This window comes from Sinocyclocheilus anshuiensis, unplaced genomic scaffold, assembly GCF_001515605.1.
Source record: "Sinocyclocheilus anshuiensis isolate Anshui unplaced genomic scaffold, SAMN03320099.WGS_v1.1 scaffold955, whole genome shotgun sequence".
Taxonomy (NCBI): Eukaryota; Metazoa; Chordata; class Actinopteri; order Cypriniformes; family Cyprinidae; genus Sinocyclocheilus; species Sinocyclocheilus anshuiensis.
In genome coordinates this window covers 194,490-216,635 of record NW_015546094.1, presented here as the reverse complement: position 1 = coordinate 216,635, position 22,146 = coordinate 194,490, and the positions used below count along the sequence as shown (strand labels likewise).

Sequence of the window (22,146 nt, the reverse complement as noted above, 5' to 3'; positions counted from 1 at the left end):
CTCATTTCTAATCGCTACCATTACAGACAATCATGCAGGACAGAGAGAAACATTGCTTTAGTCAGGCTTTATGGCTGGATAAAGGGCATTTCGCATAACACAGTGGTGGGAAAGAGCGTATGTGCTGAGAGGAAGAGAGGAAACGAGGATGTTATTTCAGGGCTCCAACATTAAAGTGTGGCTAATTAATGCCATGACCTCTTAACAGACATGCCCCCATGGAGACGAAACATTTAGCAGCACTTAACATTAGAGGAAAGGAAACATGAAAGCCAGAGACTACACAGGGTGACAGATGGATATCTTTTATTCATTGACTCCATCAATTTACACCCAGATTTAATAACGAACAAAAAACAAACACGCAAAGGAAAAGGAGTACGAGTCAAATTAAATTACATTTACAGCACACATGTACATAAACACGCACCCAGCGTTGTGTAAAAGTTGTATTAGACTATGATGGTGGATTGTGTCTGAGAAGTGGCAAAAGGTTTATTTATCTGTCTATCCAAGCTAGCAGTCCACAATATATCTGTCTGTGAGTGGGTAACTGAAGATTGAACTCAGGGCTTGAGATCAATTTGACTTTGACCAAATCTTTCCGCTCCCACGAAGCCTGAAAAATGAGAGAAAGAACTGTTCAGTGAGAATTTGATATTATAATGATTTTCCTTGTGGCTATAAAAGGTGCATATTTTAATGTTGAAGGATTAGTTCACCCAAAAATGAAAATTTCCTGAAAATTACATTACTTGCTCACCAATGGATCCTCTACAGCAGGGGTGTCAAACTCAATTCCTGGAGGGCCGGAGCCCTGCAGAGTTTTGTTCCAGCCCTGCTCCAACACACATACCATGTAGTTTTCAAATAAGCCTAAAGGACTCGATCAGTACGATCAGGTGTGTTTAATTAGGGTTGAATCTAAACTCTGCAGGGCTCCGGCCCTCCAGGAATTGAGTTTGACACCCCTGCTCAACAGTGAATGGGCGCCATTTGTTATGGACTGGGATTTTGGCCAGAAGTCACAGTTTAAAGTTAAAACATCTTAATGATGGATTATTTCTTGCAAACACACATTTTAACTTCACAAGACGTCAATTGGAGTCATGTCAATCACTTTATTGAGATGTTTTTATCAGCTGTTTGGACTCTCATTCTGATGGACTCTCATTCTGATGGCACCCATTCACTGCAGAGGATCCATTGGTGAGCAAGTGATGTAATGCTAAATTTCTCCAAATCAGTTCCACAGAAAAACAAACTCATCTACATCTTGGATGGCCTGTGGGTGAGTACATTTTCAGCAAATGTTCATTTTCGGGTGAACTATTACTTATTGGAAAAACCTATATAACTTATTGGAAAATTTGCAGCAGCTTCCCACACGGACAAGGAGTAGTCCTAAAATGTTAATGACGAGTCTCCACTGAGATTCCTTTAAAGCCTTGGACTCAGATTAATCTGTGTCAGATCAGCCCTGAATAAATTATACCTCTTCTCAACTGGCATTCTTCAGTGACAAAGAAAAAGCAGTGGTGATCAAAAGCCCCCTCTCTTTCCAGAGCACATCCTGACATGAGATTTCCAAACCAGGACAGAGACAATTTTAAACACACTGAGGCTTAATTAGGACTATAAGCCTGTGGGTGATTTCTTATACATTACACTTAACTAAAGGCAGGAAGCAGTACATAATAAGCTCATCATAACTGCGCACACAAATACTCATAAATCATATTCTATGTGCTTAAAAATGCCATTAGTAAATATTAACTCCCTGAGATGTATGATTTATGGGTAGTGAGACTAGTAGCTTTAATAGCAAAAAACTGCACAGGGCTTTTCAATATAAACCACTGTGATGTTTTCTAGAGTTATGGTACATTATAGAGTACATTATAGAAAGCCACTGGAAGGGATTCTGAAGCAGTAAACCCTAAAATCCAGTTGACTTACCCTTTGACCTTTGAGCTCTTTTTTCCTGGTTGCCGTGGTTCCTGAGAGGAGGCAGGGTCTCTTGGCTCAGCTGGCTGGTCTGCATCTTGATTGGATGCTGCTCCAGCAGGGGCGGGGCCAGATGATGGGGAAGCAGAACTTGCCTTGAGGGTTTTTTGTAGGTTTGATACCTAAATAAAGAGGTGAGAAAAAAACTTGTCACTGAATTCTGGAGCTGTCAAAGTGAAATAAAAATGAATTCTTGAAACATACAGTGAAAAGAGTAATGTTCAAGATGCTATATTAAAACACAGTATACTCTATATTGTCTACTATAAAAATAAATATATAGTAAACACTTAAAACAACACTATACTAACATAACCAATAAATGTGGTTATTTTGAATATTGATCTAATTTTGTGTAAAAATGTCTTAAAGGGCCATGACATGAGAAATCAAATCTGCTTTGATCTTTTGACATACCATTAAAACATCCTTTGAGTTTAATATCTTAAAATGTCCTACTCATTATTTATTTAATCAAGCTCCAAAAATGGCTCGTTAGGATAATGTGGGATTTGTAACATCATACAGGCAAATATATTTGCATATGACCGCTGCCAGAACAAGACGTTAAAGAATAGTTATACATCATTGCACCATAGGCCCCATCTACTGGCATTCAGTCAGCTTAACGGGTGACTTTTTGTGCAAAATAATTTATTAACATTATAACTGAACCTTAAGGAACATATTAAAATAACAAAAAATCCATGTCATGACCCCTGTAACTTTTGGCAGTCCAATCAAAAACTAAGCAAACACTATCTATTCTAAACATAGCCTTTATATACTTAATGTTTAATTTAACATTTAAAAACATAAAACTACTTTTATATGTGGGTTGATGAACTAATGCTTATTTTTTGTTTGCAAATCATATACAAAATCACTTGAATATACTTCTTCAATGATTAACATGCTTTAGAATCCTGAGTTGACATTCATATTGATATTCTTGGGGGGCTCAAAGTAAAAAAAAAAAAAAAGTCAGGGTGATGCAACTGTTCTGAAATCATAATGAAAAAAACTTCAAAAGAATGAATTTCATAGTTTTCAAAGTAGTTTGGCACAATTTTTATTATTTATATAAAATGTATATCTATATATCTATAGATAGATAAGATAGATATTTAACTATTGTTAAATATCAAATGTATTCTGAAACCTGGAAAATAATGATTAAATGTGTTCACTCAGTTATATACAAAGTGTAAGGGAAAATATAAATGTTACTTTTAACTTGACTTTTACATTACATTACATTACATTTAAGGGTCATTTGAAACGCCAAATAATATTTAAAAAAAAAAGTCAAAATCACATGAATACTTTCTTTATTCTTTATCATAGACATTATCTTATACTGTATGTCACTTAGGAAGGATAAAGATTCACACACAAACCTCTGTTTCCACTTGAACTTTGACCTTGAGCTGGCTCTCTCTGTACTGATTGGCTCTTGACACCTGCTCCTCAATGCCACACAGAACTGCTTCACAGCCTGCACACCTGGGAGAGACAAACACACAGAATATTTAATACCACCAGTAAGGCATTTTCCTTTTTACATCAGAAACAGAATCCATCACAGCATACCGACACAAACACAAATACACGCTTACCACTCCTGCAGTGTGTTGGCAATGTTGGGTAATTCGTTGGGGCCCAGGTCTCGACCTATACTGCAATCGACCTCGACCTGCTGGTTCCTCTGGTCCAGTTTCCCATGGATAATGTCACTGTAAACAGCCTCGATCAGCAGGTCTTCCAGCTCGCGCACATTCTTCAGCTCTAACTGCTGGAGCAGTAGTGAATACGGCAGACACTATCCAGAGAAAGAGGTGTTTTTTTAGCTTAGTTTCTTCTGAATTCTATGCTCTGGGGTAAGTTTAAACTTCTCATTTGCTCTAGTAATACTACAAAGGCTTGATAAGAGAATATTGGTTTTGTCAATCATGCAGTCAATAACACTAATAGCCCATATTGTTAACAGCTGTGTGCTGATCATAACGGACCTCATTAAAAACAGTGCTAATAAACCCTCAGTCGAGAACGGATGAATCACTACCTTTAGATTGGAGGCCAGGCTGATGATTGACAGGTGACGGAGTTTGTTCTTCTGGGCGGGTGTGAGTTCAGGAAGTGAGGCTGCCCTCTCTAAATGGCAGACATACATTAAATTAACATACATTATAACCATCCACACAGCCGGGAGGAAAACAATGGATTACATTAAAGCCCTGGTAAAATCTGCAACAGAACATGGGCCAGAGACTCGCACTTCCCCCTCACAGGAGTTAACTTATTTAGCAAGGCAAAGGGCAGCATATACAGTCTCATTCTGAGTCAGAGCAGGGAATGAACCTGCCGCCTCAGAAGGCCAATATCTGGTCAGATCATTTGTTGTCATGGTTACCTTTATAGTCGCAGTAGGTTCCATATGCAAAAAGATTGAGAAGCTGGTACACTGGAGCGTGGGGACCCATCTCCAGCTAGAGAGAGGGAAAGTGAAGTGCAGACAATGATTGATATGACAAAGTGTTGAAGTATTTTGTGTTGAGCAGGTAAACACTTTAGCTGGGCTCTGTAGGAATGGCGGTGCAGTACACGAGTGCTCTGGCATCTCTGTGCAATATGTGGCGGAGAAACGTGCATGCAATGCACTGATGATGACATCTGTTGACTTGCCAATTTGTTTTTATTATAGCACTCCTAACAAATATCAGTATAATAATATATAATGCAATAAATATATATGCTATGTTCAAAAGTTTGGAGTCTGTACTTTTTTCCCGAAAAAAAGAAAGAAATACTTTTATTCAGCAAAGACACTTTAAAATGATCAAAATGACAGTAGAGACATTTATAAAATAACAATAGATTCTATTTCAAATAAGTGCTTTTCTAGTCAAACAATCATGAAATAAATGTAGCATATTTTCCACAAAAATATGAAGCAGCACAACTTTTTTTAACATTGATAATAAGAAGAAATGTTTCTTAAGTAGTAAATCAGCATATTAGAATGATTTCTGAAGGTTCATGTGACACTGAAGACTGGAGTAAAAGCTGCTGAAAATTCAGCTTTGCCATCACCAGGATAAATTACATTTTAAAATGTCTTAAAATAGAAAACAGTTCTTTTAAATTGTACTAATATTTCATGTTTTTATTTGGATCAAATAAATGCAGCCTTGGTAAGCACGAGAGACTTCTGTCAAAACTGTAAAGAAAATGCAAACTTTCAAATGGTAGTATTACAAAATTTCCATTTAATATATAATCTAATATAAGTATCTATATAAATGAATACTGACCTCAAATATACAGAATATTCTAAATGGGGAAAAAAAAACTTGTAATTGCAACCTGACTGCCTGTCACTTTGAATGTGAATCAAACCATAAAAATTTGATGTTTTTTCTAAATCCCATTCAAATTATATTAGTGTAATATGCTCTTGAAAACTTTTAAAGAATATACTACACTAATCTGATTTGAATGAGATATACAAGAAATTGAATTTGGTTTTAGACACTATGGCGAAACACATCAAGAAAGAAAACAAAATAGCTCAAGAGCTTGGACAAATGATTAATCGCCTTGACATTAAATTTGACACACCAACGCTGCCATTAAAATAATAACATTTGACACAGAACTCACTTAAAGTCATCAAGTCAAACTGAAATAGATTTTGCAGCACAAAAACTCACCTCGCGGACGTTGGGCAGTTCTAGTATGTCTGAGAAAACATAGAGGCCTGGGGTTTCCAGCAGAGAGCTGATGGCCTGAACCAGAGCTGAACCAGAGAGAGACAGCAGCTGATCCACCTCCATCTGACAGAAAGAAAGAGAGTTTAAACCAGGGCTGTCCAAACTCGGTCCTGGAGGGCCGGTGTCCTGCAGAGTTTAGCTCCAACTTGACTCAACACACCTGACTGGAAGTTTCTATGCCTAGAAAGAGCTTGATTAGCTGGTTCAGGTGTGTTTAATTAGGGTTGGAGCTAAACTCTGCAGGACACCGGCCCTCCAGGACCGAGTTTGGGCAGCCCTGGTTTAAACAACCCAGATCCCAGCTTCTGAAAACATGAGGTGGATATTCAGATCTAAAGAACAAGTTTCACAACTGTTCAGGGCTGTGTTCAGACTTACAAGATGCAAGAGCAGTTCTTATTAAATCTGTTCTTGCAAGCCTCAATAACTCATGTACAATAAACACGTTTCATTGGGCTTGTTAAATTGCTGTTGATCCACAGCAATATGCTTTCGACGACACTTTGATGCAGGAATTTAATATGACAGGTCGCTCGTGGTAAAAATAACTACAATTTCAGGGCGAAGTTATGCATGATGCACTTTCATGATGATTAAAACAAGGCTGCCAAGTGCACTAGAAGATTACAGCTCTGAGACAGCCAGGAAGAGATGTATTTAAATGCACTTGACACAATTAGATTATTTAGGAGACTACAAATGATAACAAACACGCATACATGTAGAATAACAACACATTTGAAAACAAGCAACGTTTTATTAGTGAACAAAATTGTTAGTTGTGTTAATTGTGTTCCTCGACAAAGTTACTAGGCTTTAGTACATGAATCCATAGTCTAACCGTACGTTTACTTTATTAACTGTTGTCTAAAAGCATTCTGTGTTGTTTAATATTAATAAACATAAGTTTAAGAGAATAAACTAGTCAGCTCGTGCTCAGTGTTCAGCACCCGGTATGAAGTACATCAACAAACCAGCAGCTAGGCCTTGTCGTTGGTAAACTAAGGTCTTACGTAAACACGCATCGTTACATACTTTGTCAAGTACGCTTACATTTTTAATATTAACATGCGACCGCATTTCGTGTGGTAAAACGTGCAGAAAAAGCGGTATATTTACCTTGTTTATAAAGACTGAGGTTGTTTGTGTCAACTGTGGTGCCACTGCTACTTCCGCTAGCAAGCGTGCTGCGACATAAAACGTGCTCTTTGATTGGCGGACAGGTAGAACGGTGGGCGTGACCACAGAGCGATGGCGAGAGTGAGCGGATACACATCGCCACCGTGTAGTTATAAGAATTATAGCGTCTTAGGAAGTCTTCTCAATGAAACTAAGCCAGTGATTAAGTAGTAGTAGTAGTAGTAGTTTGGAAAGAAATAATGACATTTATATATGACATTTGTTTACAAAACCAATAAGTATTTAGATTAAAACATTTATGTATTATAATTTGTCTTTACATAAATGCAGTCAGCTGTGTCCAAAAATTTGATGTATCTGTAGAGGAGTTGCGTGAAGACAGAATAGCATAAAATGTTGCGGAACAAATTTTCTAACTCTTGTGTAATGTCATGATCTTGTGTTGAATTATGTTTTATATTGAATTCTTCTTGTACCCTTCTTAAATCAACCTAATGGTTTGTTAGTCTTAGCTGGCTTGAGCTGGTTTCTCAGACTGACCAGCTCAAAAGTGCCTGAAACCTTACTAAAACCAGCCAACAGATCATCCTGACCAGGTTAGAAGACCAGTTGAGACCAGCAAGCCTGCTTAGACTCGTCTATGATATTATCTTTTTCCAGCAAATTGGTTGTTGCAAAAAGTGCCTGGATAAGTTTGATTGCATAATACTTAAAATCTTTTTTTTTTTTTCCTTTGGTGCCTGAGGCGAACGGGGTGATGATGAGAGGAAAAAAACATTATTATGCAATGTTTTAAGAGTCCCAAATCTCAAGCCAAATCAAAGACACACAAACTAAATCGAACCTGAGAATTTTCATTTTACTGTTTATTAAAAAGAATGAAGGCAATAGAAAAATAAAGATTAATTTTTATGCATTTTCTCTTCAAATCAAACGTTAATGGTGATAGGATCCATCTCACAGATTCGTTTGTAATTGAAATCACAGGGCACGTCAAACCACGTCTTGGAGCGAGAGTCCAGCACTGCACAGTCTTCTCCGTGAATCCCACCTGACTGGTGGTTATCGGGCTCTTTATCCCATTCACTCCAGAACCTACAGAGAGCAGCAGAACAATCAGGAAAACATCATATTAATACCACCTCAGAGAAACCAATTTGCCTTTAAATAACCACCAATGCCTTGACTGTCACTGAGACTTTTTTAGACAAATTCCTGCTTTAGTTTTAGGCTACTTGTCCAAATTCAGGGTTTTCAGATTTTTTTAAGAACCAAGGACCCCCAAATATGAAGGGACATAAAATATAAATGTAGCTATAGGCTATATTTGAGATTTATATCATCTGAATGCTGAATAAATAAGCTTAGGATAGGACAATATTTGGCCGAGATACAACTATTTGAAAATCTGGAATCTGAGGGTGCAAAAAAATCTAAATATTGAGAAAATTGCAATTAAAGCTGTCCAAATGAAGTTCGTAGCAGTGCATATTACTAATCAAAAAGTACGTTTTGATATATTTGCGGTAGGAAATTTACAAAATATCTTCATGGAACATGATCTTTACTTAATATAATGATTTTTGGCATAAAAGAAAAATTAATTTTGACCCATACAATGTTGGCTATTGCTATACAAATAACCCATGCTTCTTATGACTGGTTTTGTGGTCCAGGGTCACATATATACTGTGTGAGAAAAAAAAAGTATACATGCAATTGGCTTTTGTCCAAAACAAATGATTGAAGTATTATCTGAAAAATATTTTTACATCAATATTAGAATGAATGAACGAACGAACGAATGAATGAATGAAAAAACAAACAAATAAATAAATCAAGCAAGTTAAAGGCGACAGTGGTGAGGAAAAGCTCTGTAGAAAGGTACAACACAAATAAAAAATAAAAACTATTAATGCATTAAAAACATGTATGTACATTGAAAATGTGAAAACCCCTAGTCGGTATTATTTTTGTTCAGATTATCTGTATGTGTGTGTGTGTGTACCTACTTAACCATTATTTTGGGGACAAATTTGTACCCAAAGGTAAGCTAAACCTGACAAAATCTCCAAAAACCTCCCTTTGGGGACGTCCTTATTTGTAAAACTGGTATTAAATGAAAGTAAACATTTTTTTTTTAATTGTAAAAATGCAGAAATGTTGCTATAAGGGGAAGGTTTAGTTGTGGGGCAATAGAGTATACAGTTCGTACAGTATAAAAAACATTAAGCCTATGGAATTTCCACATTTAGATAGCTCAGGTAACGTGTGTGCGTGTGTGCGTGTGTGCGTACGTTGTATTAACCACCGTATTGTCCACCCATTTCCACACTCCCTCAGTCTCAATGTCTGATAAACCAATCCAGAAATGATAGTCAAGTCCACCACGATTGCGTGCGACACTCTCAAGTGTGTGCTGTAATAAAAACGAAAATATATCAATATATCAGCCACATTGAATGAACATAATTTGAAAGTTTTCATCTTGTATACGTAAGAAGTCCATTCACGAACACTGCCTCACACTTACATGTTGTTGGTGGCTGTGCAGTATAGTCAGATGGCTGCCCATAGACGCGCAGCTGTCTTTGCTGTGCTGCCAGTCAAGTTTATCCTCACTAAAGAAATAACACCTCCCTTCTAAATGCAGCCAGTCTTCTGGGCATGGCCTACATTTGATCACTGCAGAAGATAGATGTTAATGAATGAATGGGTGAAAGGAAGGGAGAAAGAAAGAAAAAAATAACAAAAATAAGTTTGACCCTTGGGCATCAAATATAATTCAAAGATAGGCTGTACATACACAAATATTTTTGTTTCCTCACCTGGTTTTGAACAAGTCTGTCCAAGGGTTGTGTATTCAGAGCAAAGGCGGGAGAAACGCTCCTGCATGGCTGTGAGTTTGAGAGTTAGAGACGCAGCCTCAGACTCATCATTCTTGACTGGCTTTACAGCGACAGATGATCTGCGACTGTTTACCACTGCAGAGAGACAGAGTTTTATATATCAATATATTAACCCAGCAGCCATGCAAAGACTGGTCTTAAATAAATTGATAAGTTACCAGCTAGCTACCAGCAAATCAGCTATTTATTATTATTGCCTATCAGGGATATTTAGAATTTATATTTGGAATTATGTCTGCATGTATATCCTCCTGATGCTGTATACAAAACATTTAACCAGTCAATAGCAAAAAAGGCTATTCTATTCTATTCTGTTATTATGTAGGGATATGCAATATATTGTACAATATCACTTATTTGGCTATATTATAAAATTTTATTTATCGGTATTTGTCAATATTGTTTATACTTATCTTCTTTTTTTTTTTTGTTACATGTAGATCACCTTTGCCATCATCCAATGCTCACCTAAATTTACACTATTAAAAACACTATTAATTTAATAACACTGTTAAATGTAATCTTCAGCAATTCTCAAAATGAACACTCATTTTTCTTGTACATTATACTTTTCTGATGCCTAAATAGATTTTCACTGTATTTATAACGAGTGATTTCATTATTTTAATGTTTTAATTTTAATTATTTATATTTGTACTTAATTTAAATATTTAGACAAAATATTACAGAATTTTAATATCAGCATATCAGTATCTCGCAAAAGTTTAATATCCATTCATCCCTAATTTAATTATTCTATTCTATTCTATTCTACAAAATATCAGTACCATATTTTATATTGGCCGTGTATGCTCATTTCCCATATTATACATTTACATTACCTAAGTGTTACCTTAATTTAATAACACTTTTATTAATTTAATAAAACTTTTAAATGTGTTCTTTAGTAAACTTCAAAATAATTTAAATATGAATTTAATAATCACATTTAAATAGCAGTTCTCAAATTGAATATAATTTTTTTTTTCATACTGTACATACCTGTACATTAGACATCAAAACATTATATAATGTTGTGATGTCCAAACTTAAAATGTGATTTTAGTTTTTGGTGCTTTATTTTTTCATTTATTTAGAGAAGATCAAATTTTAATATTTGCTTATCAGTATTGTCCAGCATTTTGCTATTGGTGCATCTCTAGTCTAGTCTCTTCTATTCGTTATGAAACCCTCTGCACCAGAGTTTCAGAGGCGTGCTTACGTGCATAATGTCTGTTTACTTACAGAAAACGCCAAGTACTATGTTTGCACAAACTGAGGTCAATAGAGCAATGAGCAGTACAAGAGAAGCCTGCCCCCTCAAACACTTCGCCCCTTTGTGAACACCTGATGAAACACAAAATCATCGTCAGATTAGTTGATTATTACTCTGACTTGTCCCACATTTCTCTACATTTATCTTCCACTCCCCACTCAAGTTCACACACTCACATATACACACATACATTACCTTGTTTGCCTTGCGATGTGAGTATAAGTCTGTTTCCACTATGAGAGATATCCTCTGTGAACTCTTGTAAACTGGTGTAATTTTCAATATCTTCCATCTTTAAACAAAAAGTTCAGTAAATTTGTCAAACACCGTCTTCTTTATTTAACAACAGAGCTTCTGTCTGACAAGAGTAATGTCTTTATCTTCTAGTCCTGTCCTCCAGATCACCAATAAAGAAATAACTGTCCACGAGGAAGAGAGCAATCAAAAGAGAGCTTCCCTGGAAGAAATTAAGAAGAGAAAGTTCGAACTGAGTGTTTCTGCTCAGACTTGTATGAACTGCTCCTTTTCACAGCTCACTGGGCTCTAACTTTTATCCCCCCCCTTGTCTCCCTCCCCCTGTGTCTGTGATCATGTACACATTTCAGGGCTGCTGGGTAAACACCAACAGGATGAATTAGAGGAGAGCTGGTTATGCAATACTGAACTTTTTACCATACACAGAACAGAACACAGAACATTTTTTCAATGAATCAGTAGATCATTCCAGCCAATAAAAAGAACAGTTTGTTCATAATAGTAAAATTATTTAGTCCCCCACCGCATGTATTCCTGTAAAATATTTCATACCGAACATGTTGGGAAATCCATCTGTACACAAAACATCTAAACATGTTTTGTGTTTAACTTAAGGTTAAAGATAAAGATAATTTACATGGAGTCCACATTAACAGCAACCTAATTAATAAGAAGTGAAACACTTTTAATTTCCTTTTCTGGGAAATCTGACATCTAATGATTGAAGTAATTACAGCCATTATGCTAAATATAAATAATAAAATGCAACAAATCATATAAATATATCCTAGTTAAGATAGGAAAAAAGCAACACTTTTAAAAGGGTGGGGGAAAAAGCGCTTTTCATATCTTTTGTTGTCATTCCATTAGTCAGAGTTTTGGTGGAAAAGCACAACAACAAAAAAAAGAAAAGCACAAATCCGTGGTAAGGGCTGAACACTGCTTGTATCACTGAAAGATTTAACAGATTCTCTTGTGCAACTCTCAGAGACTGATGTGACATCAAACTGTGTAGAAAAAACGAGCCAAAAGCATGATGCAGCACTGTCACAAAATGATGACTCAGGCTATTGATCAATCCATGACTCAGAATTTATGTTAATTCATCTGGCCTGGTTTCATATGACACTGCTGTTTTTCATTAAAGACTTCCAGAGCTCTGTACTGTGAAAGTGAATGTATTTTCTGTCTCCATCTTCCAAAATTCCAGTTTTACAGAGTTAAAATTTTCCCACACCTCCACGTCCCGCTTGTGATTGAGCCATTCCCCAGATAGGAGTCACTTTCTTATCACTTTGAGATAGGAGTGCAAAAAAAGGACATTCAATGAATCAAGAAAAGAAAAACAGAATAAATACATTTTATGAGACAAAACTATATGTGATTTTCTCATTTGTTGCTTGTCAGAAAAGTCTCTGCTAACTGAGTAAGTGTAAATGTGAATGTAAGACTTTAATTGCAATGGTATATATGGAGCTTCCTCCATATTTATAAAGTATGTCCTGTGTCATGTACAGATATGCCAACAGGACAAATTAAGTCATGTTATTTTTATATGACCTGTAGAAAGTGCTCAGCTGGAGTCATTCTCAATGCAGACTGCAGACGTGTCTCTGTCTCTCAAACAGCTGTTTGTTTATCATAAAAAGGTTAGTCTGCATGGCCTCTGCATTCCTTTTCTGTGTCTCCAGCTGTTTCTTCACTTCCTCTTCCTTCTTTCTCAAAAACAGCTGCATCTCCTCCAAATTCTGTTCTGAGAGTAATATTACTTCTACTCCACTACTATTACTACTAATAAAAAATAGTTTTACCTTAATCTATACATTTTCAGTGGTTTGTGCCATATAATTCAGTTCTTTGTTGTCTTTGGCAAAAAACTCCAGTCCATTCTTCAGCACGTCCTTTAAGATAAAAAAACCCCCAGCAGACATCCATAAAAAGCCATTAAATGCTCTTAAGTTGAATGAGTTCAGTTCTACAAGCTTTGAAACGTTTTGAAAAGCAGTGAGGTGAAAACATTTGATTTTATTCCTCCTTATCAGTTTTAAAAATGTGTTAAAGTTTTCCTCCATCTACACTCTTAAAAATAAAGGTGCTTCACGATGCCATAGAAGAACCTTTTTGTCTAAATGGTTCCATAAAGAACCTTTAACATCTGAAGAACCTTTCTGTTTCACAAAAGGTTCTTTGTGGCGAAAGAAGGTTCTTCAGATTATAAAAAGGTAAGAAAGAGATGGTTCTTTAAAGAACCTTTGACTGAATGGCTCTTTGTGGAACCAAAAATGGTTCTTCTATGGCATCGCTTGAAGAACCTTTTGAAGCACCTTTATTTTTAAGAGTGTACCTAACCCTAAAAATCCTAAAATACCCAAACTGTTAGTACTGTTATTACTATATAGATTGTTCTCAAATTATTTCACATACGATACTGTGTGAGAAAATAGTATGCTGTGTTTTCTTTCTTTCTATTTTCAATCAACATTTCTCTGTACCCCCAGCACCACTTTGTGGTCCCTGGACTTCAAAATCCATGTCCTAGAGCAGGGGTGCCCGACCCTGTTCCTGGAGATCTACCTTCCTGCAGAGTTCAGCTCCAACCCTGATCAAACACAACTGAACCAACTAATTAGGATCTGAAGGAGCACTTGATAATTACAGACAGGTGTGTTTGATCAGGGTTGGAACTGAACTTTGCAGGAAGGTAGATTTTGTCTGGTACCCAAAACCTGTTAACAAAGTTTTGTCTGGTACCCAGAATCAGAGTTTTTGTCTAGTACCCAAAACATTATCTTCAGCCCAAGAGGCAGAGTGAGGAAGATTTATAGCAATAACAAAATTGATTTATAACAATAATAACAATTTATACAACAATTACTATGCACTTAAAATGTGGTCAGATGTAGTATTCCGGGCCTTCACAGGATTAACTTTTATTCTTTCACTTAAATATTACAAATGTCTTCATAATTTTTGAATATGCCAGTTAATACATGAGCCTTTGTAGGAGCAAGGACTCTATCACAGTATATGAACCAAAATCCCTGTACAAACATTTATTTAAAAAAAAGTAGGAAATATACACACCAACATCCAGTTTAAACATGACAAACCACATCACATGACATTATGTTGGATAAATTGTTTATTTTGTTAGATTGTGCCAACATCCTGTCAGCAAATATATATTTTGTCTGATGTTACTGAAAACCTGTTAACAAAGTTTTTTCTGGTACCTAAAACTTTATTACTGTAACAGTCTTCACTCTTAAAAATAAAGGTGCTTCACGATGCCATAGAAGAACCTTTTTGTCTAAATGGTTCCATAAAGAACCTTTAACATCTGAAGAACCTTTCTGTTTCACAAAAGGTTCTTTGTGGCGAAATAAGGTTCTTCAGATTACAAAAACGCAAGAAAGAGATGGTTCTTTAAAGAACCTTTGACTGAATGGTTCTTTGTGGAACCAAAAATGGTTCTTCTATGGCATCGCTTGAAGAACCTTTTGAAGCACCTTTATTTTTAAGAGTGTTCTACCAGCCTAGGCAGACTGAGGAAGATTTATAACAATAACAAAATTGATTTATAACAATAATCACAATTTATACAATAATTATAATTTATATCAAAATTAATAGGATGACCAGACCGTTTCTCAGACTAAATGGTTTATAAATGTCACTTAAAATTCAAAGCAGGTTTAGTAAATGGAATTTTTGATTTCTATATAAATCTATTTATCTCCACACCACACTGTGTGAAGGAGAGACATATTGTCTGCATTGCAAAATACAACCTGACGTTTCTCACTGTCTACATAAACCCCGACTCTGCTGGGTATAATCTGGGTGACGATTGGGGTTTCTTCACCTCCCCTTACAGCATACAGTCTGTCATTCTTAACAGAAAGAGATATGTTCTCAAAACATTTAGAAAACAGTGTCTGCCAGACAGAAACGTTTTTCTCCTTTGGGTAATATCTAACTGTAAGTCCATGTTCCCATCCTGCTTCAGCTCCTACATCAACCTCCCAGTACACCTGACCAGGATGTATGTTCTCCACATAATTGTCCTTATAACCATTGTGAAACTTCTGGAATTTGGCAAAGTAATCTTCCCCTTGAGACTGCAGATGGCTCTCTTTTTTGATAGTCAGTTTCAGGTCTTTGTCTATTGTAGATGTATCTGATAGATCTAAAGAAATAAAAGATTGCAGGAAACAAACATTCTCCAAATTAATGAAACGTAATAAATAATAAAAAACTCATGTTTACATAAATCTGATGACCTATGAAGTGTAACAACAGAAACTCAGCAAGAAACAAAGAATGTATAAAACATTACTATGTGAGATGTTGCTTTAGGCTCAACTCACCTTGTTTAACAGAGCCTAGCATGTCTCTCCAAACAATTAGTGGCAGGTCAGTTTCATAAGGGCCAAGGGTGAAGTGGTCAGAAATCATTCGAGTACCATCAAGTCTTGACTTAAATCTGTGGAAAAGAATTGTTTCAAATGTATTTAAGCCACACTGAATGTAAGCTCTAAGCTAATGACATTTTTTTTTTTATTATAATTTGCAAGTTTTTGATTAAATGCCTGAAATAAGGTCTGTGGTTAACACAAGCTCAAGATATTGTCATGTTGTATTCGAAGACACACAATGTGAATGTGGTGTAGTTCATTTATAGCCTAGCTTTTAGTTTTGGCAATTTATTTACAGATTGATTATTTTGTGGTGGTCTACTAGAATAGGTTTGCAAAATTTAATGCTAAAAAAACCCACATTATTTTTAATTCATATATGGGGCTGTTGAATCCTTGAATCTGATTGGTTGGCAAACGTTCTAAGATGTGTTTTGACTGCCATTACATCTTCATATCACTTTGCCAAATGATTTCAGTTATTTCAAAGGTCCTTACAGCCAGAAAAAGAACCAATACACAATAAGATAAAAAAAGACAAATTATTTCCATCTATTGCCACAAAATTATGTTTTATTATGTATGGAAAGCACTCTCTTTCTCCCGCTCTCTCTCCTTTACAAACGCACACACATACAGCCGCACCGAAACGTGTTGTCAGCGCTGCTCTGATGATTATATCAGTAAAATAGTTTCTAGTAACTACATGACATGAGGTAATAACAGTACTGCTCTTGAATAAGATCTCATTCTCATTCTCTAATTACTGCATTAATAACTGCATTGGTCTGCTATTAATGGCTCAAGCCTTCGTTACTAGCTGTAAAATTACATTTTGGAATTAGCAACGGAAGTATGGGATGAGATGCATAAGAAATTTGACCAGTATGCCCATACTTTCTCCATAGTGCCCACACCAAGTCCACAGTGTGGAAATACAATGGGCATGTTGTTGGCCCACAATTGACCCCATTGTTTGTTCACTCTGCTTAGTGTGGACAACCCTATTGTGTGGGGCCCACACGTGCCCCACATTTCTTACTGGCATCGGTGCCCATGGTAGGCTGCCTGTGCAGGGCTTAATTTCCTGCCCACAGTGAGCATCTTGCTGTATTAATGTTTATTATGAATTTATTAAATAGCCAGCTGCAGCTAATGATTTTCTTTCACATCCTTTTCTCACATCCAGGGGGTGGAGCTAAGACTTATAGCATTCAGACTTAAGCATTATTTTCTAGAATTCAATGGATTGACATCAATTATTCTTTACATAATTGACAGTGTTGCAGCACCTGTTTTCATCCTCTGTCTGAAAGGGTTTTATTTGTGCATCATTGTTTGCTTTCCTTGCTTCCGTTCATTGTGTCTTAGCTCCACCTCAGGATGTTAGAAAAGAATGCAAGGAAAGAAAATGAGGATGGAGGAATCGATGGAAAACCGATTTGTTTACTGGAATATTCTTCATCAATTAAGCGTCACTTCAAAGTTTCATCAGCTGCGATAGAAGTTGGTTATGTGCGCTCCTCATTTGGGAGTCTCACTCATGGTCTTCGTGGTAAAAAGTGACCGGACACCTGAAATTTAACTTTTTTTTCTTCAGTAAAATCAATCTAATATATTTTTGATCAATAATATTTTTTCTTTTGTATTTTGAGAGAATGTTATGGTACTAATTAATATTTATGCAATAATTATGATACATTTTTCCCACTGAAAATAGTACACATTTTTTTTTCAAATTTTTTCAAATTATTTTCCAATTAATGCAGTATTTCAGATTAAAATAAAGACTAGGCCTTTAAAATCCAATTTTTGAAGGCAGAATAGCACCTCCTGGTGAGAGCAAAAAATGAAGAAGAGAAAAACCTGTCATTTCATGGTGTAACCACTAGATTCCTGTATACAGTATGACTCTATAAAGAAGCTTGTGAATTCCCTAGTTGTTTTTATACATAATTGTTTACTTTTATTAGGTTGTGGATTTAAATGTCAATTAAGGCATTCTCAAAGACTACTTTTTGTCAAGGTTTATATTTTTTGTTGTTTTAAATGTTGATTTGAAGTGTAGGTTTTTGCATTATTATTACTACATTCAAACCTGAACACAGAAAGCATTTTGTTTTAGAGTGTAACCCCTTCCTTGCTGTCCACCTTTTTACTGCAGTGTATTTGAATTATTGATTTTATTTTACATAGTTGCAGTGTTAGAGTCACACCAGTTCATAGGTGTCCGCGCGTGTGTGAGTTGGTGTGTTGATTTTGCACTCTAGATGTTTTAGAGATTCACCCCTTCATTGCTGTGCAATTTTATTCTGCATTGTGGGGGAGTTGTAGATTGTACACACAAAAATTGTCTGTATTTTTCATTTTTTCCCATTTCCCATTCATTTCTTATGGTCGGCCATTTTTGACCGAAGACCATGAGTGTGACTATTTTTTTTTACGACCACTTAGCTTTTTCTAATCATGACCTCAATTTGTTCACATACCAGGTGCCATAAAAGTCATCAAGTTTCGTACCATTCTGGTGAAGCTACGGTTTTTAAAAATTCAAAATGTAAAATTCTCCGGTCAGAAGTGACCGGAGAACACAAGGGTTAAGAAATTCATAATAAATATTAATACAGCAAGATGCCCTGTTTAAATATGTGAAATATATGGTTTATTTAAACTGCAAAGGTAAAATATAAACACTTAAGCACAGAAAACACCTATGCCTATATCGTCACTCCTAGCTCCTCTGAAAGCTTCCTCATTCTTCATTCCTTGTCTGGGTCTAAAAGGCGCTGTTCACACGAAGAGTCGCCACTTCAAAGCATACACTTTCCATGAGGAGACAGCTTCCTAGGTCCCATCAAGCTTAGTTGAGAGATCAGAATTTAGGAGTGGGCCACCTCTGGGGCCAAACCCACAGTTTCCACATTTTGAAGCAGGGGTGTTATATTGACCCCCGCACCTGTGACAGAAGGTCACTACTGGTTGGAGACCTTTCTAGGAGAGATATTGGGTCCAAGAACCACACTGTGGGATGCGATGTAAGCTTTGGTTGCATTGAAAATATCACAATCAGTCAAAACTATTGCCGTGAAAAATATCAAACTATCATATTTAATACATGCTACTTCTACTTCTGCATAACAGCTGGTTAAGAATAAAAAGCTGAAATATAATTGTTTACTGTAGCCCATAATGTGTTTCCTCCAAAAGTAATGTTGAGCATATTATACGTGTAGCTATTCATTCACCCATCCATTCATACATGGTCAGTAAGTGAAACATGATCTTGCAGTCGTGTTATATTACAGAAAGCACAAAGTAAATGCAGCCAAACAGACACCTACAGGCTTCACACACAAATTAGAAGTTCATTACGACAAATTGTGACAGTCGTGTGCAGCCACTGTGGTTGCAGTCAGCGTCTTAAGTGCAAACACGTTAAAAAAATTGTGGAGGACAACAGGCAAAGCAGGCAAAAAATGTTTGTGAAAATGCATTTGACATCTTACTTGGTTGGCAGAGCAGACTTGATGTCTTTGTTCTCACTGAGTGTGATTGTATCAACCAAAGGGAAACCCTTTTCACTCCACCACTGAAAATATTGGAAACGGTTTTGAAGCTTAATGAAATCTACCATGCAATTTCTGATAAATTATAGTTCAAACAAGGTACTGGTATTTGTATTTGTGTTTAAGAGAATATAATGAAATTACCTCTAAAAACCTCTCCGGTTGGCTCATCTGTAGTCCTGACTCCAATATGGACTCCTGGTTGTTTCCATTTATTTGCAACTTTGATAAAAATGATGCATTTTGCCTCATTGATACTTCGGCACTGCTTGCTTGTCTCTGGAGTTGCCTTACCATTTCTTCCTCCTTTTTCCTCAAAAAGTCATGCATTTTGTTAAACTGAACATGCATCTTTTCCTCAAGTCGTTTGGCCCTTTCCTGTGGATTCACATTATATGAATAGTAGAAGAAATGTGACAGACAGACAAAAAAGTTGAGAGTGGCAGACCAAAAACATGAGGAAACAACAACATAGGAATGTATTTTCTTAACCTTACCTTAGACGTTGTAATTTCAAGCATCTGACTCAAGATCATGTCACCCATTTGTTTGTTGTCATGTAAAATAAATCTTAGTGCTTCCCTCACCACCTTCTAAATGAACAATGGCAACAACACAACATTTTCATCTCAGTTTCATCCTGATGCATCTTATTTGTTTAATCAATAAATAATTAACAACCTCACTGATCTCCATAGCTTCCTTTACAGGCTTGAAACTGTGTCCACAGTGTTTCTCTCCCTCCTTGCAGATGAGGCAAACCAATCTCCGGTCATTCTCACAGAAAAGTTTAAGTGGTTCCATATGCTCAGAGCATAGCATTTCTTGAGCATTCTTTGGAGTCTGTTGTCTTGTCTTGAGTTTTTGTTGTTGTAAGACGTCCACAACATTTCTCAGCACTCGGTTACCTTTAAGATCCTGTCTGGTGAAGTTTTGTCTGCATTCTGGGCATTTGTGAGCACCTTCATGTGATTCCAAATAACTTGTAATACACTGTCGGCAGAAAACATGCTCACAAGGTAAACTTACTGGATCGTTGAAGTCACTCAAACACACTGGACACATGAGGCAGAGAGAAAGGGTTGAAGCCATGTTCAACAAAAACAGAAAGCTTCACCTGTTGTAGTCAGACTAGTATGTACAGTCTTTCCTGATGGAACAATGAAGCTGTAATGTTTGTCCAGTCCTTTATTGACTAAAAACACACCCTCTCACATCAGAGAACAGAATGTTGTACATACTTCTGCATTGAATTCAAGAACGCTTAAAAAAATCTTATAAAAAACACTTGGCAACCATTTAAAACAAGGTTCAATTAATTAGTATTAGTTAATGCATTAGATGTTATGAACTAAAAAGGTACAACAGTTTTACAGCTTTTATGTCACTGGTATATCACTGTATATTTATATTTTTTAATAATATATTATATCATAGCCAATATGACGTACCAATGAATAACACTGTATTGTAAAGTGTTATCACAGTATTGATGTCGTTTTTTGTTACTCAGTGAAAAACTGTAATTTTATTAAATTTTATGGACTTTTCTTATAGAAAAAAAGCAGCTTAGCTGAGAACTTTGTGTTACGAATGTTGAAAATGGTTTATGGATTTTCACCATAATTTCTCCCTAAATACATTCGGTGATGTTTGTGGGGTGCAAAAAAGTTCAAAATATTTGGTCAGCTGTTATTATAAAAATGACATGGAAAAAGGTTGTGGATAGAAATTAACAATGGAACTGTCTTTGCTTAGTACAAGCATTGACTGAAAAGTATTTGTTCTAATACAATACAATCTGAGTCTGTATTCGATATTTTGAAAGATAGGTATATACAGTAGGTATAAGGTGTGATATTCCGGTTTGGTTTCTTTCCGAGTTATATAACCTGTGGGAGGAACCTTACCTAGTTATGCAAACCAAATATGAAACTGAAAGTGTTCGCGTATGAAACAAGAGTTGGCAGTTGAGGAAGGAAGCAAAAATGCATTCAGCTTTGTCTTTACAGATAAAGTGCTCAGTGTGCTTGAGCGATTTTACCGACCCAGTTACACTTTCTTGTGAACACTCGTTCTGCAGGAAGTGTATCACGGGCCACATGCAGGCCAGTCTGGGACCAAGCGCCTGCCCAGAATGCCAAAGTCCCTATGACGAAGAAGACCTGAAATCCAGCCGTTTATTGAGGAACATGACCTCCACTGTGAGAGAGCACCTTGCCGAGCTTAAATTGGATGAATCTACACCTAAAGAAGGAAAAGCAACCTTAAAGCTCTCAGAAATGGAAGGGATGTTGATGTGTTCTGATCACGATGAGAAATTTAAACTGTTCTGTGAGACTGATCAGAAGTTGGTGTGTGTCATCTGCAGGGATGGAGACAAACATAAAGGGCACATCTTTAAACCAGTGAAAGAAGCTGCACAGATCAACAAGGTAAACACGGGCATTTACACATGAGTCAATTCTGACTTCCCGATGAAAGCACTGCAGCTTAAAAGCTCCTTTCTTGCTTTCAAGTGTCTTTCAACTTATGCTATTTGTGCGACGTTATTCATGGCATAATTAGGTTTCTAAATTTGAATCAAAGGCTTATTTCATTTCAGATAACCAGAGAAGCTTCATTGTTCTCTGTCAGTGTTTTTTAAATCTGCCTGTCGTGGCTTTTTCTCTAGGGGGAGCTGAAGACTGCGCTGGGGTTTCTTGCCAAAGAAAATGGACAGCTGGATTACATGATCCAACAACAGACGACTGAGATCACCAAAACTGAGGTATCAAAGTGTGTGTGTGTGTGTGTGTATAT

At 36.3% G+C, this 22,146-nt stretch overlaps 4 protein-coding genes across 4 annotated transcripts in view; 1 reads left to right on the top strand and 3 right to left on the bottom strand.

Moving 5' to 3' along the window:
- Window positions 1–289: 289 nt before the first annotated feature.
- cops7a (COP9 constitutive photomorphogenic homolog subunit 7A) lies at window positions 290–7,072 on the bottom strand. The gene is made up of 8 exons (XM_016501704.1): window positions 6,900–7,072; window positions 5,721–5,843; window positions 4,421–4,496; window positions 4,073–4,161; window positions 3,627–3,829; window positions 3,408–3,513; window positions 1,960–2,129; window positions 290–619 (listed from the first exon to the last, which is right to left on the bottom strand). The coding sequence occupies exons 2-8, from the start codon at window positions 5,841–5,843 to the stop codon at window positions 580–582; spliced, it is 807 nt and encodes a 268-aa protein (XP_016357190.1). The 5' UTR covers window positions 6,900–7,072; the 3' UTR covers window positions 290–579.
- A 686-nt stretch (window positions 7,073–7,758) lies between these two features.
- Window positions 7,759–11,671, bottom strand: cldc1 (C-type lectin domain containing 1). Its single transcript, XM_016501702.1, has 6 exons — window positions 11,301–11,671; window positions 11,075–11,176; window positions 9,749–9,904; window positions 9,454–9,605; window positions 9,218–9,339; window positions 7,759–8,015 (listed from the first exon to the last, which is right to left on the bottom strand). The coding sequence occupies exons 1-6, from the start codon at window positions 11,395–11,397 to the stop codon at window positions 7,850–7,852; spliced, it is 795 nt and encodes a 264-aa protein (XP_016357188.1). The 5' UTR covers window positions 11,398–11,671; the 3' UTR covers window positions 7,759–7,849.
- A 3,222-nt stretch (window positions 11,672–14,893) lies between these two features.
- LOC107700162 (zinc-binding protein A33) lies at window positions 14,894–20,488 on the bottom strand. Its single transcript, XM_016501701.1, has 6 exons — window positions 20,026–20,488; window positions 19,842–19,937; window positions 19,489–19,722; window positions 19,285–19,367; window positions 15,731–15,846; window positions 14,894–15,549 (listed from the first exon to the last, which is right to left on the bottom strand). The coding sequence occupies exons 1-6, from the start codon at window positions 20,434–20,436 to the stop codon at window positions 15,089–15,091; spliced, it is 1,401 nt and encodes a 466-aa protein (XP_016357187.1). The 5' UTR covers window positions 20,437–20,488; the 3' UTR covers window positions 14,894–15,088.
- Window positions 20,489–21,301: 813 nt separating this feature from the next.
- The window catches only part of LOC107700165 (zinc-binding protein A33-like), a 5,897-nt gene continuing 5,052 nt past the window's right edge, over window positions 21,302–22,146 (top strand). Inside the window, exons 1-2 of the mRNA XM_016501705.1 lie at window positions 21,302–21,779; window positions 22,019–22,114. Of these exons, the coding sequence (XP_016357191.1) occupies window positions 21,333–21,779; window positions 22,019–22,114 (543 nt within the window). The 5' untranslated portion in view covers window positions 21,302–21,332. The remainder of the gene's footprint in view (window positions 21,780–22,018; window positions 22,115–22,146) is intronic.

Excerpts from the sequence above, each read along its gene's own strand:
- LOC107700162 (XM_016501701.1), bottom strand. The coding sequence starts at position 20,436 with ATGGCTTCAACCCTTTCTCTCTGCCTCATGTGTCCAGTGTGTTTGAGT. Across the intron at positions 19,938-20,025 it reads AAGCTATGGAGATCAGTGAG|AAGGTGGTGAGGGAAGCACT; the intron begins GTTGTTAATTAT and ends TTGTTCATTTAG. Across the intron at positions 15,847-19,284 it reads AAGTCTGCTCTGCCAACCAA|ATTTAAGTCAAGACTTGATG; the intron begins GTAAGATGTCAA and ends TCTTTTCCACAG.
- cldc1 (XM_016501702.1), bottom strand. The coding sequence starts at position 11,397 with ATGGAAGATATTGAAAATTACACCAGTTTACAAGAGTTCACAGAGGAT. Across the intron at positions 11,177-11,300 it reads CACATCGCAAGGCAAACAAG|GTGTTCACAAAGGGGCGAAG; the intron begins GTAATGTATGTG and ends GTGTTTCATCAG. Across the intron at positions 9,340-9,453 it reads TGCACAGCCACCAACAACAT|CACACACTTGAGAGTGTCGC; the intron begins GTAAGTGTGAGG and ends TTTTTATTACAG.
- cops7a (XM_016501704.1), bottom strand. The coding sequence starts at position 5,843 with ATGGAGGTGGATCAGCTGCTGTCTCTCTCTGGTTCAGCTCTGGTTCAG. Across the intron at positions 3,830-4,072 it reads GCCTGGCCTCCAATCTAAAG|TGTCTGCCGTATTCACTACT; the intron begins GTAGTGATTCAT and ends TTCTCTGGATAG. Across the intron at positions 3,514-3,626 it reads GCCAACACACTGCAGGAGTG|GTGTGCAGGCTGTGAAGCAG; the intron begins GTAAGCGTGTAT and ends TGTCTCTCCCAG.